Source organism: Netta rufina (genome assembly GCF_964035555.1).
Source record: "Netta rufina genome assembly, chromosome: 14".
Taxonomy (NCBI): domain Eukaryota; kingdom Metazoa; phylum Chordata; class Aves; order Anseriformes; family Anatidae; genus Netta; species Netta rufina.
The window spans coordinates 15,084,002-15,101,339 of record NC_140137.1 but is presented as its reverse complement, the minus strand read 5'-3'; the positions used below and the strand labels follow the sequence as shown (position 1 = coordinate 15,101,339).

General features: G+C 53.4%; 1 protein-coding gene across 3 annotated transcripts in view; it reads right to left on the bottom strand.

The window, feature by feature from the left end:
• Positions 1 to 17,338, bottom strand: part of FLT4 (fms related receptor tyrosine kinase 4) — a 56,222-nt gene that overhangs the window by 26,188 nt on the left and 12,696 nt on the right. For all 3 annotated transcript variants that reach the window (XM_084294999.1, XM_084295000.1, XM_084295001.1), the window contains exons 2-4: positions 10,793 to 10,889; positions 4,311 to 4,585; positions 206 to 318 (exon numbers count right to left, since the gene is read on the bottom strand). In XM_084294999.1, the coding sequence (XP_084151125.1) occupies positions 206 to 318; positions 4,311 to 4,585; positions 10,793 to 10,889 (485 nt within the window). The remainder of the gene's footprint in view (positions 1 to 205; positions 319 to 4,310; positions 4,586 to 10,792; positions 10,890 to 17,338) is intronic.

Genomic DNA, 17,338 nt, shown 5'->3' with positions numbered 1-17,338 from the left:
CAGGATCTGCCCAAGGGAACTGGACAACACTGCTTCAACCAGCAAATAAAACGAGGAAGCCAGTGGCTTGTACTTTCCATGGAAAATGTATCCCATGCATTTTCCATTCCTGGCAGTGCCTGTCCTGATTCCAATCAGGCAATTAAAAATGCACAACAAATGCAGTGCATGTCAGTCCCCAGCCTCCCACTAAAGGAGCTCTCACCGAGATCAGAGTGACGTTAAGGTCTGGGATGGACACCAGGCACGGTACCCAAGTGTTCTCCCTCTTGCTGATGAGGAGCGTTTCCGGCTTGTTGATAAATGGCTGTTCGTAATCTAAAAGACATAAGGAAAAGAAAACTAAAAAGAGGCAGGAGAAGAAGTGGGAAGAGGGAGGAACCAGAAGAATAGGAGGCTTGCTGGCTTTCTTTGACGCAGCATGAGCTTGCCAGAGGGAGTGGTGCTGAGCGGGTCAGCCCCCTCTGCAATGTGCAACAGCCAGCAGAGACACCCTGAACACAAGGGGAGCAGCCTGGGGGGGTGCCTGGGCTGGCCGATTCCCCCACACCAAACACTGGACAGAAACACTGGTGGAATGGCACTTCTGTGCCATTTGGGCAGTGCTGGACACGACCACCCCTTTCCTGATCCCTTCAAGGTCTCTGCCTGGGTCTGACCCTTTGTGAAAGCGGCGGTGCTCAGCGCCTGCCCAGCTGGTCCTGTGCATGGCCCCGTGCTGGGGCTGTGCTGCCCTGGTGCGGTGGCAGGCAGCGCGACCTTCCAGGGCGAGGAAGTGATCCGCAGCTAAATGGTATGCAGATGTCATCCTGCAGCCATCCCGGCCGGCAGATAAACAGATGAGCTGAGATTTCCAGGGCTGCCACCCCGCTGCCTCCTAACTGCAGCAAGCACAAATATTGACAGGAAGAGCCAAACCGCCCGAATTAATCAGCAAAGTGACTTGGCGAGTCCAGGGGCGTCACGCTGAACTCCTCCACGTGGAGCCAGCGCCGAGAAGGAATGTGTTTGGAGAGGGGTCTGTCCTGTCCTGCTCAGCACGTTGCCTCTGTGGGGCTCATTGTGCCAGGCACCAGCTAGACACAGAGCACCAAGAGCTGGCAAGCCAATAGGGCAGCACAGAACACTGACCCTGTTTTGGGTTCTTCCTTGCTGGAAAGAACTGGTGGAACCAAGATGCAAAAGATATTTCTATCCTAAGCTGTGTCCAGACAGAGGGTCAGAAGAGTGAGGCTTGTCTTGTAGTACCTCACCTGTCTGGCAGTGCTTTTCTTTAAAAGTTATATTTCACTTCGAAGGGTTTTCTACTCTTTGGACCCTCCCACACAGGGCATAGCAGCAGCAGCAGCCCCTGAGGTTGACTAAGCGGGATGAAGACAAAATTGGAAGAGAGAGTGAATTACAAGAGTGCTTGGTGTCCGCTGGCAGTGCCTCACTGATGGATGATTTCTTCTGAAATAGCAGCCCCCGCCTGCCCGCTTCGACAGGGACACATGCATCAAGGGATGCTCTGAACGCAGACTGCTCTCTGGTGTCTCTGATGCCTGCTCTGGGCAGCATCTTTCCTCTGTAAGAGTCACGTCTATGGAAGCATCCACCCAGCATGTGGTCATGTCTGGATTCATTAAAGGAAACCATCCCCTGGGTGAGGGGGGGTCCATAAGGATGCGGTGGGTCCCCACCTGGGAGATCAAAGATGAAAGCAGTGATCATCCCCGTTTGGGGATTCTGCTGCTCAAGTCACATTAGGTCCAACTCAATCCAACCCAGTGCTCCCACTGGTAAGTGCATAAAGGAATTTATTTCATTTTTTGGTCTATAAAACCGCTGCTTCAGTCATAGTCAGGCTGTAAAAACCTGCTCTGGGTGAAACGTGCTTTTCTACAGCTTAGGGGAAACAAACCACACACAGGAAACGTGTTGGTCAGCTCTTAGTGAAAATACGGGTGCCCACAGAATCCTTATCTTTGTTTCCTGGGGTTTTGTACTAGCACAGAATTGCTGTCTTCTGAAATCACAGATTTGTTTCAAAGTGTGAACATGTTCCTCATTCCCCTCCCAAGTTCTGGGCACGTGAGAGGGAGGAGGCACACAGCTGCCAGAGGTGAGAGGCTCTGAGGTCCCCTCCAAGCTCACAGGGTAGCCAAGAACTGACTGATTTACTGGGCAGGTCCTGCTGCCAACAAGCTCGTGATTCATGCACTACCTCCCCTTCTGATCACATCCCATATTTTCTATAAGGCTGTCTTAATGGCTCGGATGGGAACAATTTAGCGTCGTCTTCATTAATATATGCTAAGCCTTATGAGATGGGGGCTGTACGTATCCTATTCCACCCTGATGAGGCATTCGGTATGGTTACAGCACTATCTGTAGGTGTAATAAAATCCACACCTAACCAGACATGTGGGAAATGAGACATGAGTTCACTTGAAAACTGAGTTGCAGGTAAAATGCAGAAGAGCCCATGTTTCCAGCCAAACTCAGATATTTTGCTCCTGGCAATTTCACCAAGCTCTTAACATGAGAAATGAGGCTGGTGGATAAACCCGAGGTCTGATCGTGCTGTCTCCGAACATCCCCAACACTTACATCAGCCCTTCCAAACTCTCCAGGGACAGTTTCACATTGCAGCCCAGTTCAGCAGGAACAGGCAGGGCTTTATCTGGATGCTCTGCACTGGCTACGGTTACCATATGCCTGGGTTTTCCTGGACATGTCACTTCTCCTGCCTGGGACGTCTGTCCAGGCGGATCCTGAGGTTTCCTGGATGTTTGATAGCCATAACAGGGCACAGCCTGATCGGAATGAGCGTGAGCATGTGTTTTGTAGCCCTGTGCAAAGCAACACTGGGAGGTGTTGGCTGGATCTGTTGCACAAATGCTGTCCACAGGCGCCCTATGAGTCCCATGCACTCTGACAGCGTGGGATTTATTGCCCCTAAGCTACATCCTACATGCACACTTGTTGTTCTCTGGTAAACAGGAGAGCCATTACTGAGCTGTGGATGAGGCTGGAGGTGAGAAAAGGTGGACAAGGGGACAAAGAAAGTGGCATTTGTTGGACTGCACATCCACACCTGACTTGAAACACTTGGAGACTCAAAATCCAATTTTTTTAGAAGGGAAATCCACATCAATTGTGAAACCAGGGTCTTGCAAAAGCACACCCTGCACGTAAGCCCATTAGGTTGTACTTTTTTTCATACACACACCTAAGCAGCTCTCTGCCTCCATCCTGATGCAATGCTCAAGAGCATCTGAATGCCCCTGTCCGACTCACAGATGTCTCCTCACAACATTCCTGGGACCCAGGGAAGCTCTGTCCTGTTCTAGGATTGGTAGTAGAGCCCCCAGTAAGACGAAGCAATTGCCCAAACAGACTCCAATTCCTGTCCAGCAGCTGCCCAGCTTTTTCTGATGTGCCCCTACGTTTTTCTGTGCATAGTTGCACAGGCAAATTTGGCTTTGCCCTGGGACTTCTGAAAAATGCATCTTGTGTGTCATGACCTGCCTGGCTCGTGACAACTGCACCAACTAATAAATGGGGGCGGAAAGAGAAATAGCTCAGCCAACTGTTTCCAGGGGACAGTGCTCATTTATCTTTCTGGAGTGTGCTGCAAGCGGTGGGGGAGACAGCGAAGGGGGAGCCCCTGGGGCACACAGGGAAGCCGAGAATTGGCCCCGCAGCCCCTTGCTGAGCTGAGGTCCGGGCTCCAAGCTTGGCAGAGAGCCCTCCTCCTCAAAAACACATCTCTTAAGCCTGTCTACACAAGGCAGCTCCTGTGCAGACAGCATGGAGAGGAGCGTGTGGGGCTGCCATAGGGGAGCAGCTCCAGGGCCATTGCAGCTCGGGGACAGGAGGAGGCTGCACACAGCGAGTTTGTGCTGCTCCTCCTCTCGGTCTCAGCTTTATGGAGCATTATCATCCCTAACCCCGTTCTGCCTCTAGCATCTCTGAGAGCCCCCAGCTGCCCAGAAGCTAACTCTTGTGCTTTTTTTAGCGGCAGAGCGTCTCTGAGGCCTGGCTCTCGCTCCTTAAATTCCTGCATTCCAGCCTGGCTGGAGTGATGCCCCCAGGCCGGGACATAATTGAATCCCAGGCGCTGCTGCCATCCCCCAGAAGTGGACGGATATTGCTTTCTCCTCAGTGCGAGGAGCCAGCCCTTGGCCCCTTCCCCAAGCCTGCTGCAGCCCCACTCTGCCCTGGGAGGCTGGCGGCCACGTCGAGCTTTTTAAGCTTTCGGATTTTGTGCTGGTGCCTGGGCTGCACCTGAGCTCCCCCAGCACGCGCCGCCGGATGGCTCTTACCTCTCACGAAGACGTAGGCACTGACCGCTGTGGTGCCCTCGATTTTGGCATCGATGTACTTGTAGTAGCAGCGGTAGTAACCCGTGTCGTTCGCCTGGGTCTCCGTCAGCACCAGGACTTTGCAGTACGGCTTCGTGCCGGTGCCCTCGCAGTCTTCTTCCCGGATTGCCCGGCCAGCACTGGGGGCTGCCGAGGCCATGAGCTCCGTCTCCTTCTCCTTCCCCGTGGGGTCCACCTTGCCCCCAGGCCACGACCACTCCAAAGGATGCTGTCCTCTGGACGTGGGCAAAAAGGAGAGTTAGCTTTGGGGCGAGCAGAGTGAACGTGGTGGGGGTTTAATGGCCCCGTGCTCTCCTCCCACGCGCATGCACAGCTCTGCTCATAACCCAAATAGCTGCTGCTCTCGGGCTGTGGCATGGAGGAACAGCCCTCCTCCACGGAGAAAAACAGGTGTGAGGAGGTGGCAAGCAGCTTCGCTCAGCGCCAGGCAAGCAGAGGCTGGCCCCCTTCCCCGGGTCACCTCCTGGGTATGCAAGGTATCAGCCTGCTCAAAAGCAAATCTCCTGCTCCCATGACTTTGCCCTACTGATACTTATAATGGTACCGGGAGCCATACAGGGCCCTGAGGGAAAGGATCCATTTATTCTCTATTCCCTCTCATTATTAAAAGGGTCCAGAGCTATTAAGAAAACACACGGATGTGATGAGTTCCCTTGGCTCAGTGCAGCTGCTGGCTGGGACTCGTGGGGTGATGAATGGAGTGGGAAACAGAATGAGGGAAGGAGAGCAGACTGGAAAGAAAACGAGGAAGAGAAAAGCAGGGGGGAGTCAGGGATAAAGGAGAGCGAGGAGAAAACAAAGGGAGGCTCAGCTGATTGCCTTCTGTTCAGCTGCCGGCTGTGTTTCCTTCCCTGCTGCCATGGGAGGGGGTTCCCTGCCCTGCCCAGCTCTCTGCAGCCCCTTGACCCCATCCTGCTCCCCGCTGGCTGGGGCTGCTGCCCCTTCCCTTCCTCCGCAGACCCGAGGACAGGCACCCAGCTGCAGGGCACGACCGCAGAGCCCATTTCCCAGCATTGCACCCAGAGGGGCCCAAGGACAAACAGCAAAGTCCAGGAATTGCAAGAAACCTCCAGACAGAGCGTGCTTGTGTGTCTTTATACACGGCCAAGGATCTCCAGTGCAGGAGGTTTGTATATGCACATGTACGCACGGGCGCCCTACCACAGCTCGCTACAACTGCACTTGTTTACTACAAACAAAACAAGCTTTTATTCCGTGCTGGAAGTTTCCTCCTGTGAAATCAGAGCCCCTTTCAGAAGATGGCCCAGTGCACGCTTGAAAGTTTGCCAGTGTAGCTGAGAGTCACTTAAGAATGCGCGGAAAAGAAATGGAAAACAAGAAGGCATCGCAAGAGACAGCTGTGGGGTAAAAAATGGCTTTTTGTCGCACTGTTTGCTCTACTAGGGGAAACTGGGTTCATCTTTTATGCAAGTTGGGAATGGGCATGTTGGCACAGGCAGCTCCTCTGCCAGGGGACTGCCAGGGCAGGTCTGGGGCAGATGCTTTTAAGCACAGCCAGACCGTGACTGTCATCAATAGCCGGATCCTGATGGCAAGGGACAGCGAGGAGGAAGCGAGATAAGGTGCCATGGGAGGGCACAATGGCTCAGACGCAGTCAGCACAGGATTTCTGTCCAAGCGTGGTGGAAAGACGTGTCCCTTTGTGTTCGTCTTCAGCAGCTGATTGGTCTTCCTGCAGATTTTGCTCTTCCAGCTCCCACTGCCTGGCTTACCACAGATGAGTTTGGAGGTAGTGTGCTGCAGTGTCCCCGTGCCACCAGCTACAAGGGCTCTGGAGGCACTGACATGCTCCTGGGGACGGCCCCTCTAACACAGCTCAAACTTCTGCAGTCATTAAAAATGCCATCAGTGCCTGAGACACGACGAGAACTACAGCCCTGGCAGTTTGTGCCCATGAATCACAGCAGGCTTTTCCAAGGGAAGAGTCTCACAAACGCTTCAATAAGAACAGAATTGTTGAATTTTGAGTTTTTCCCCTCCTATGCGTGCACACGGAAAAATAATAGTAGATCTCATTTCCAAACCAGTAACATCCAGTGGCCTCTGCGCACACCCATTGCTCCTGTGCCCATGTCCCCACTGCATCGGGTGCAGAGTGCATGAGAGCTCCAGGTCCCAGTTGTGCAAAGGAGCCCCAAAGCCCTTTGCATTTGCTCAAGCATTTTTGGCACTCTGCGTGGAGCAGAGTAATTGTACAAGTCTCCAGCGTTTCCGCTTTCTGTTTGTTTACCCACTGGGATTTTCACGCATTATCAGATCCACTTGTTTTTATTAACCATCAAGGCCAGCAGTAGCTGAGTGACACGTATTTATATAAACACGGATGGGCCAGTGCAAACAGACCTGACAACCAGCCTGCGGGCGGCTCTGAACCGAGGCATTCCTTGCACCATGCGCTGCTCAACCAGCTCCAGTGGGGACACAATGCGTAGATGTTAGAGTCCAAGTTAGTGTCACTGCTGTGTTAAGAGGACTGGAAGAAGGCAGCGATGAGGGCAGGCCAGGCTCACCTGGATTTTTCTCTGAATCTACCCTCTGCATTTGGGAAAAGATCCAGGCAATAGTTTTGGACTGTTCCTTCCCTCCTATTTGTCACCTTTGAAGATTTTTTTTTCCCCAAGTTGTTTTCTTTCAGCTCAGTGATAACATGTCTCTGGGCGATGGAGCCTGCTGATGCCAGCTGGAAACAGTTGCACCGTAGGCTTCTTTACAGCTGTTTTCCTAAATCTTTTCGGGACAGATGCTCTTCAAAGGAGACATTACAATTGGCACCACTTTTCTTCAATCCTCTTTGAAGCTCCCGAGTGTGGTATGATGGGCAAAGCTGGCTGTGGCTTAGCTGGGATAAGACAGATCCCCCCCTCAGCACCACAGAGGATGCTCACAGCAGCCACACGTACGCAGGAGAGAGCAGCAGGTGCTGTGTGTCCCTGCACACTGCTCCAGAGCAGCCATGGTGAAGCACTGTCTCGTCCTCAGGCTCCTAGAGCCTCGCCGCAGTGCTCATTTCCTCTGCAGGAGCCAAGAGGGCTCCAGGGTCAAATACTTCCTTTCTGCTAGAGTAGGGTTTGTGCATCCACAAGCATCTGCGAGTCGGCTCTATCAACAAGTCATTAGGCAGCAAAGGACACCCTTGCCCTTCCCTTTCTATATACCAGGGCTGTGTGATGCTCCCTCTCCAGCCAAGTGCCCAGCACCTGAGGGATAGGATGGGATGGTTGGGGCCGGGCTGGCACAGCCAGGACCAAGACAATTCCTCCAGAGGTTTCTGCTTTTGTGCAGCCAGCTCCTGTGGGCTCTGCTCCAATATTCATGAGGCAGAACGGCACAGGCTCTCTGCTTCTCCCCAGCACAGGCTGCCGAGGGCATGAATGCAGAGATTCACAATACGCTTTCCTTCCTTCTCAGGACGGGAGCTAATAAAAGACGCACTGTCCATCGACTCCTTCACCCTGCTGTGCCACATGCCTCAATCAAGACATCACCGTGGCTCTCTGCCAGCCCTGGCATGATCTGTATTTTTGGGAATGCTCCTACACAGGTCCCCTGCTCTGTACAGACTTTTCAAGAGTGCGTTGCACTGGGTGATGGGGGAATGTGCCTGCATGCGGGGACATTTGAAAAAGCAGAGCATCCAGTGACTCCTCGTGGGTATGCTGCGTCTTTGGGCCTCTGTTAAACATGCCCAGCTCCAGAAGGATCACTTATCCCATGGCCTGGCACGGACTCCTGTCACCGATGAGGCGAGGCGGGCTGTGGGTCAGGAGAGGGGCTGCAGAGCTGCGGGTGTGTGAGATCCAGGCTGAGCTGCAGGGGAGCCTGAGAGCGCAGCTGGCTGCGGGACTCTCACGCTCAGTGGGTGAAGCTCGAGAGGTCTCTGAGGAGTCTCACACGGTGGGGGTTTGAGCTCAGCTTTCTGCTGCAGCACTGCTTCGAGCGCGCCCGTGCTCCTGGCTCCAGGGCAGCTCGAAGAGCAGCCAGAGGACATTGTTCTCAAGGGAAGAGCAAGGTCAAACTGAAGCCACCTCCAACGTGATGCTCAGCAAAGAATCCCTGGATCCTGGACATGATTTTGTACTTGTTTCTGCCCTACCCTGCCCCATCACCCTCTCCTTTGCCTGTTCTCTTGGTGGTCTGCGTGTTTTTCCCTTTAGCTCCCATTAACACAAGCCAGGTTTTCCCAGGGTGGGCCATGGTGCAGAGGAGAGGTTGGAGTAGCAGCTGGGTGTAATTAGAGATCCAGGGACCAGGAAAGATTTACTTTCATTCAAATGAAGTAACTGTGTCCCACAGGCAAAATCCTCTCCTCAAGACATTAGACAAATTCAGGCTTGAGGGCTCACAGGGAGATGGGGAACCTCTGAGCTGTGCAGGATGTGCTCAGACTTGTCACCTGTGGCTGGTGTAAAGGACACTGTACAACCCCAGAGGAGCACATCTGGAATAGCAGAGGCAGGGGACAGCCAGGGAGCACATGGACAGAGGGTGTGTGGCTTTTAGTACTGTTTGCAGATGGCCCTGCTGCTCTTCAGATGTCCAGTTCAGTCACACATAGCATCTGTGAGCCAAGGGCAGGAATGTTCCTTGTTTATCTCAGCTGTGTCCATGCCAGTACACTCTGTGGATGCTGCCTATTGAGCCTGAAAGAGAAACCTTGGCACTTCAGCAGGAAATGGGGAGCTTGCTGCCACTTGGACAGCCTCTGCAGCTTGTATGATGTTCCCTGAAAGGGCAGGCCATGCAGAGTCAGTGCTGGAAAAAAGGATTTTTTTTTTTCTACTTCGTGGGATTTTCCTTCACACTAATTGATACCTAACAAGTGCACAAGGAAAGGGCAATCTTGTCCTTCCCAGTCCAGGAGGGTGACCTGAAAAGAAAGGCTTTCCGATTCATGTTGCTAAATAGGTACGTTCATGCCTGACTGCGGAAGACACTTTAACAATACCTTGAACTTCAGTATGTCTTTTAGCCTTGGGTCAACCTGCAATCAACAGGGCTGTCCCTGTTATGGATGTCAACAGGTCATCCTTCGGCTTCCTTGCCTGAAGCTGCATTAACAACACAGATGTGTTTCGTTGTACACGATACACATGGTGAATGTGCAGTGGGTGACGGTGGCCAGAAGTGTCTTGGGTGGCCTGGGCACACCTTGCTGGGTCTGCTGCACACAGGGTGTCCCTATATCTAGTACTACACGTGAGGTATAACTTGAGAGGACTGCCAATATCTCTCTGGGGCTATGGCACATGGGGGAAACAGACGTGGCCTTGTGTGCTAGGGCAGCGACCAGGCAGCATGAACAGGCACCCTGCTCTGTGGGTCACCCTCCTCAGGCCACCATATGAACAAGCCCATGAATGCTTAGCTTCCCAGACTAGGTGGAGTCAGTTCAGTATGGACATAACAGTCTTTCCTCTGTCCCTATTCCCTGGTTATGAATGGATTCACAAAGTAAGAGTAATGCCATCTGTTCCAGGAAAAGTTAAATATGTTTGTGACAAGACATGAACACAATACAAGCCAAGCGTTTGTAGTAATTGCTCTGTGGTTATATATATAACACAGAGAAATACCCATTTGAGGCCCTGCTGAATTTATACCCCCATTGGGCCCTAGCACTCAGATCCCAGGCAGAGATCTACTTTCAGCTGCTGGAGGGAAACTCCAGCTTTGTCAGAAGAACTGACCCCCCAGCCTTTTTTTTTTTTTTTTTTTTTTTTTGGTTCTTTTCAAGATAGGTAGTGGTGAGAATGCACACAGCCAAATGCTCAGCATGGGACAAATCAGTTTAGACACAACACCACAGACCCACAGTCTCCAAAGTGACCAGGGATTCTCCTGGTCCTTTCAAAGAAATATTCACCTGGCCTGGCTGGGGCTTCTCTTCACCCCTGAGCGTACAAGGCAAAGCATTAAATCCCGGAAAAGTGGGCAGCCTCTCACAGCAACCACTAAGTGTAGCTTTGCCTTCTCCCAAGGATGTTTCTCCATGTCCCCCAGATGACCTGCCAGATTTAGAAACCAGAACTCCAACCCTAGCAGTCCCTGATGAGGTGAGAGCAAGCAATGTCACAGAAAAGACCAGAAGAGTTAGGAAGCCAGTTTCCCTAAAAAACTTCCAAGGAAGCTGTCAGATCATGCAAGTGCTTCTCTACCTTCCTTCTGCCTGCAAGACTACAGCAGAGGTTATCACCATCTCCTTTGAGACACCTTCAGCTTCTTTTTCAATTAATTAATTAGATGAATTCACACTGGGTTAATGTGGCAGATTTCTAGCCAGCCGTGCTAATTTGCAGGTATGCTGCAGCTAAAAATCTCTCTGATGGGCTTTCCTTCCCTGGTCCTCCAACACCTACAAGGTACGAGCAGCCTAGGCAGAGCCGTGTATGTTTGCAGCTTACCTGCAGGTGATGGTCAGCGTGTCCCTGGCGTTGATGACGTGTTCCTCCTCGGTGATGCTAAGAGCAGGGGGGGTCATAGAATAGCTGCTCACGAGATCTGGGGAGAGAAAGGAGAAAAGGGATGATGCAAACATCTGCTAGTCTTGACCCACCACTGTGGGCAGCAGCTAGCTGGGCATCACAAGCCCAGACAGGAGCAAAGCCTCTTGAAGGAAATATCTCCTACGAGGCTGCTCCTACAAGATAATTTAATGCTAACTCACCGGGACATAAGTGATTCATTTACAGCCCTCCTAGTTCTAGCAAGCAGCTCTTCAACAACATCTTGAGAGCCAGGGCCTGACAGCTCCTGGGTCCAGATAGATAGACTAGCACAGATGAGGGCCAGATAAAGAATGAAAGACCAGAAATCAGGGAGTCCAGTGTTGGTTGTTCCTTACCAGGTAACTTAGGCTGAGCTCACTTGGACTAGCACTCTGAAATGATCATATCTGCTAACCAGAGAGAGTCTTGCAGGCAATTTTTCTGTACATATGGAGTTTGTTGTAATCAGGAGGGACAAAAAAATCCACCTGTGCAGACACCACAAATACAAAACTCTTGTATTTGTACAGAGAGGCTCTCAGGAAACAGCAGACCCTTCTCCTGCCAGGCCCTGTAGTTACCTGAAGGGGACTGTACCTTTGGGGATTACAGCAGTGCCCTTTCCTTTGCACCACAGGAATTTCAGCAGTGAAATTATCCAGGCTTACAGAATGCGCAAATAAACATTATCACACACTTCTTCTCCCAGCTTTTGTCTGGGAGAGTCCCACTTCTGGTGTGCTTGCATCTCCGGCATGCAAGACACGCACCCTATGTGAGCTCCTCATGGACAAAACATCTTGAAGTACCGGTTACTCTCAGAGACGTACCCGTTGTTTTTCATTAGCATGGTGCTTCTGACCGTCATTACTTCATGATCTTTATCTTAAAACTCCAGCTTCTGGAGACACAAGATAATTTAAAAGAAAAGAAACAGTGACTGCAAAAGCAAGCAAGCAAACTAACCAGAAATAGAGAGGGAAAAAAAGAGTTGTGAAATGCGAAAGTGCGACTCAGGTAGATGCTAAATGCTAATGAAGAAAAGATCACAATAATCGTTGCTAGCTTGATTTTCTATGGAAGTGTGAGGTTTTTGCAACCGTGCTCTGCTCATGTCTGTCTCCTTCCTTCATACCATTTAAACCCATTTATCAATTACAAAGAAACCTGGCAGAGATCTCAGGCACGCGATGTTTCCAGGGGTTTCACAACCAGCTGGAACACCACATGATACCTCGAAACCATGGCCTGAGGACATAGGCCTTGAAAAAGCAGAGCCACACCTGCAGGGAAGGCTCCAAACCTGCACCCAGCTCCTAGGGACACCAAATGGCCGCCAGCCCCTCTGGCACCAGGCCTTTGAGGGGCAGCGTGAGGAGCCAGGGCTGCCGGGAGAGGCCGCTGAGGGGGACACAGAGGGACGTGCCGAGCAGCACCGCCCGCACGGCCAGGCTGGGGCCGCCGGCCTTGTTCTCCCCAATTGTTCTCCATTTCCTTCCCGCCCTCACGCGGCTCCGCAGCGGCCATCCCCGCGGCTGCCCCCATGGCAACGGAGGGGAGCAGGCCATGTTCCCCCCCCTCCCCGCCACCATCTCCTGCCAGGCACAGGGGCATCCCTTGTGTGCACATGAGTCGGCGTCAGCCCAGCGGCTGCCCTGGCCCTCCTCTGCCTGTATGGGGTCCCCACATCACGTCCTACAGACACCATCTGTTTCAGTGACGAGTCAGCCACGGCAGCAGCCATTGCTTGGTGTTCAACCAGCGCGCCGGGCCGGCAGCGCTTGGCAGCCCCCATGGAGGACACCCTGCCTCGTGCCTCCACCTCCCCTTCCCCAAGGGAGGGCTGGGGATGTCACAGACAAAAATGCGCCCCGTGGCTGTGAAAATAAATGAGCGCATTTTTGGTAAAATCCCTTCAAAAATGTAACGAGGTTTATTAAAAAAGGCGGGGAGAAATCTGACCGCTAAGCTGCGTTTCCTATTAATGCCGGACACGCTTATCCCCGTGCAAACACAGCTCTCCAGATGGCTACAGCCTGTGAGTCCATCGCCCCAGCGAGCAGGGGAAAGACCCGGGCTCACTGTGGGCCTGAACAGGGCCAACAAGCTCATTCATCTGTCTAGTGCCCTGGGCAGCAAGCAGCAAGCTGATCCCCAAAGCCTGGCACCACCTGAACCACTAAACCCATGGGCAGGGGTGTCAGGAGCCTCTTGGCTGATGCTGTGCAAGTGCCTGCACTGCCGCTGGGGCTGGGGGTGGCAGGATGGCCGCGGAAGCGACCCCCTGCCTCCCTTCACGTGCCGCTCGGTGACCTGCTGCAAACAGCACTGGGGGGTGGAGGGGAAGAGAGAAAAACTACGATCTGTGCAGGTTGAGGCTGTGGGATTCCTGCAGATGCATCCTGTCTGTGGCCCTCCACAAGTACAACAGGAAAAGGAACCGCGGCTCACTCCGAAAGCACCGCAGTGCAGGGTTAGGGACGCTCCTGCGGCTGGCGGCCAGCTCCAGGCTGGCCCTGGTGGCCATCCTGCCCCTTCACTGGTCCCAGGCAGCTTTGAGCCCACACTGGGGCTGGCACCTTGCTGTGACAGTGCCCATAGCCACATGTAGCATCCAGCCAAGGCAAGGGATGCACAGAGCCATCGGCAGACTACAAGAACATCTTCAAAGCCATCAGCTTTCCCAAAAATCAGTCTCCATCCCTCCTCGTGCTTACTAGCTGTATCCATCCCCCTCCTGCCCCTTCACTCCATGTGGGAGTGACTGCCCCACCATGGCTCTCCCCTGCGCCTCTCTCCCCCCAGCACTGATCTGGGCCATTAAATCTCTGCTAAGCGACGTACAGATGGTTTGTGTCTCCAGCAAATCCCACGGCATGAAGGAGATGTCTCCAGAGCATGGAGCGTCCCCTCTCCTCTGAGTCCCTCCTTCCCCACCTCCAGCCCCGGCAAAGCTTTAGATAAAGCACTGAGCAAACCTGGCTTGCTTGTGCACACCAAAGTGCGTCCTTGCGCGGGGAGAGCATTAATGTAATTAAAAAGGCATGCGGCAGCCCCGGCAAGCTTTGTTTTTTCAAGATGGTTTCCAAGCAAGTTGGCAGCAGGATATTAAAATAAACAGAAGGGGATTCATGGGATGCGGGGAGAGGAAGCAGGATCCCACAGCCACTCACACCTTGTCTATTTTCAGAGAAGCGTGTTTCCCAGCGGTTTTCCTAGCCTTGATCTCTCAGCACACAGCTCTGAAAGGGGCCAGGCTGCACCTTCTCCTTATCGCCACTGGCTCCATCATTTTCTCCAGCCCCCTCCACCCCTCTTTCTGCACCCCAAGACCTCTGTAGCTCTCAGCATGGCAGGAGGGCCGTCCACATGGTGCACAGCCACGTCCCATGCCCTGGAGCTCTGCCTGCCTGGCTGGGAAGCCAACATTCCCCTGGGAAGCTTTACGCACCCCAGGATGCCTCACAAAGACCTAGGGGCCTGCAGGCTGCTGCTCCAGCCTTGTGCCTGCCCTCATCACTTTCCACCCCTGAGCACATGCTGAGTTTTCCCCTGCGATGGCTGCAGATGCCTAAATCACCGTGGAGCAAGGCCTGCACCCTGCTGCAGCAAGTGGTGGCTTTGGAAACCCATGGAATTGGGTGAGGGGAGGTGCAGGCATGGCACAGCTCCTGCTCTCCGTCTGCTCCAGCTTGCAGGAAGCCCTGTGTCGGATCCTGCCTCTGAGCCCCACGCACCACCTCAGCCCCTCTCTGCTTCCCCTTCCCTCCCCTCTCTGCTGAGTCGGCCCTGCTGACTGATTAACGGGGCGCCTTTCCGGAGAGGGATTTTGTTCACACTCTGTCCTTCTCGCTGACTTCCTTCCCCAGTGCTGGGCTGGATCGCTCTGGCTGTGGCTACCGCATGTCCCCAGCTAAACCAACACACCGTGTTCCTGCCAAAAAAGTTAATGCCTTGGGGTTTTGTGACCAGAGCTGCATGGAGCAAAGTGCCCCAGGACCTGCTCTTGATGACTCCATTTAGGCAGAAATTCCCAATCAGTGAACACCCCTACTAACCAAGGCAGAAACTCAAGATCTCAATGTTTTCTATTAAAAATAAAAACAATAATTAAAAAAAAAGGCAGATTTGCATTAGCTAATCAAATCCCCAGACCAAAACTCCAGGATGACCCCCTGAATTTACCCATATGCTGAGACTGCAACACAAGGCACCACGGATAAGTCTCTTTTGGCCTTGCTGGGCTCAGGCAGCTGCTCTGAGCTGTCCCTGGCAGCCCTGGGATTTTTCAAGGCCTGGTGTTACAGGATACCCCATCGTGGCTCCTTTTGCACGGCATTTCCCATTCCTCTTGGATCTCACCCTCAGCCTGAACCCTTGACTGCTCCAAGTTGCTCCTGCAGGCTGCAGACCCAGTGAGGAGACTTTTCCTTCACAAGCAGCCCAAGGCACACACTTGGACATGCCATCACACACCGTAGTTCCTACGTGAGCAAAGACCTGCTCCTGGCAAGCCAGCGATAAAATACTTGTACCTTGCAGGCAGACGGGAAACAGGGAGTGAAGCTCCCACGTGGAGCAGCTCCTGCTCACACACAGGGCAGGCATCCAGCTGCAGGCAAAGCACAGACATCACGCACACAGGCAGAGCAGTGGGGGGAATTTGGACGCACAGTTGTCATCTCCTCCTCTTCCTCCTCCCATTGCTCACCAGCACGGAGGAAGGCTTGTTTTGCAGAGAGGTGAGATATCGCACGGGGATGAGAAATGAATGGCATGCTCCAGCTGCCGTGGGGATGAAACACGAGGTGTTTTCTCTCCAGCCTGCCGGTGGCCAGGGTGACACATGGTAGGAAAGGACACCGAAACGGAGCTGGCTCTGCCAGGGGCTGCGAGAAAGGGCAACAGCCACCCATGCTCACCATGGGGCCAGGGAAAGGACGGAGGTGTTGTGCTAAAGGTTTCCACGTTGCCTGCAGAGGCGTGAGCAATGAATATATTTAAAAGAATAACAACAGAAAGGCAGACACCCCCCCAGGCATTTGCAGAAAGGGCAAAGGAAGCAGGTCCATCTTTCATGAACTTCATTAGTGTTCCTTTTTCTGCAACCCATCATTGACCTGTCCCAGAAGGGCTTAGACACAGAGGCTGTGCTCTTCCATGCAGGATCACCCCCTCTGCACCCCGTGTTGTGTTAGGATCAGCATTGCTGTCCCTGGCACACTATTGACCCTGTGCACCAGGAGCTCCTTCAGTTCTGAGGCCTCTCTCCCAGCAAGGTGATGCTGGGTGAGACAATGCTCCCCTGGCCAGGGAGATTTCCATCCACAGACCTCAAATCCCTGAAATGTCATCACATGCAAGCGTAGTAGAGCTGTGCCCTCACCCTTTTGTGGATACTTGCAAAGCATTAGGTGCTTCTCGGCTCCAAAAAGGGCTGCTTGTCCTCCTTCAGGGGATGTAAGGGATTAATAATTGCAGGAATTCAATCAATACTCACAAAACGTAATGGGTGTTTGAGCCCTGCTGTCCAACACAAAATCATAACAGCCACTAAAGGCTGCTCTGGCCTCAGTGCACGCATCCCAGGGGCTCTTTTGCCTCTCAGTACTTACAGACTTAACTGTTTTTTTTTTCTGGCAAGGCACAAAATTCTCATAACCCCCGTGCTGAGGGGGAATGAGGCGTGAACCCTCCGGGCTCCTTTAGCTGTTGGACTTGCAAGCTGGTGACCTCATCAGGGGACAGAAACAGAGGAGCTCATCTCCAGAGCCCCTTTTGATAGAGCTGGGCACATCCTCAGGAGCCAAGTTACCTGGTGTCCATCCCTGGGTGCCTCCAGGTGGGGATTTAAACCAGGATATCTCACAGCCCAGCTGCTCAAGGCAGCACGGTGTGCCTACACCCAAAGTGCTGCTGTAGGGACTGCACTGGCACAGCCACCCGCACCCCGGGGACCTGCCACCACGTCCCTGCAGCATCCCAAAGGCCACCACCGAGCTCCCGTCTGGGGGTGTTTATCTGTCTGCCTTTCTCCCTCTCCCCCCCGCAGGAAGCACTATCTCACCATCTCCCTGCTCGCTCCGGCCCGGTTTCCTGCTCCATCCTGCCAGGTTTACCCTGCTTTTTCCTCCTCCCCTCCCCCTGCCCCCTTGCTCTCAGGCCATGTTTGCGTTTCTGTCTCCTGCCGCCTTTCCTCTCCCTCCCCCCGGTGCTCGCTCCCTACTCCATCCTCCCCGAGAGGCTGCGTCCTGAGCCAAAGTTAGCCTCTGTCAGGTACCACATGTCCGGCCTGGGGCAGCGGGTCAGCCGGGGCCACCCTGCAGACCTCCTCCAGGATCTCTGCTGTCAGCAGCCTCCCCGCGCCCCGGGGGAGCGGCTGTTTGCTGCTCTGGCTCGGCCAGGGATGCTCCCGCACATCAGAGAGCCCGTTTCCCCTCGCAGCCGCCGGCCCACCCTTTC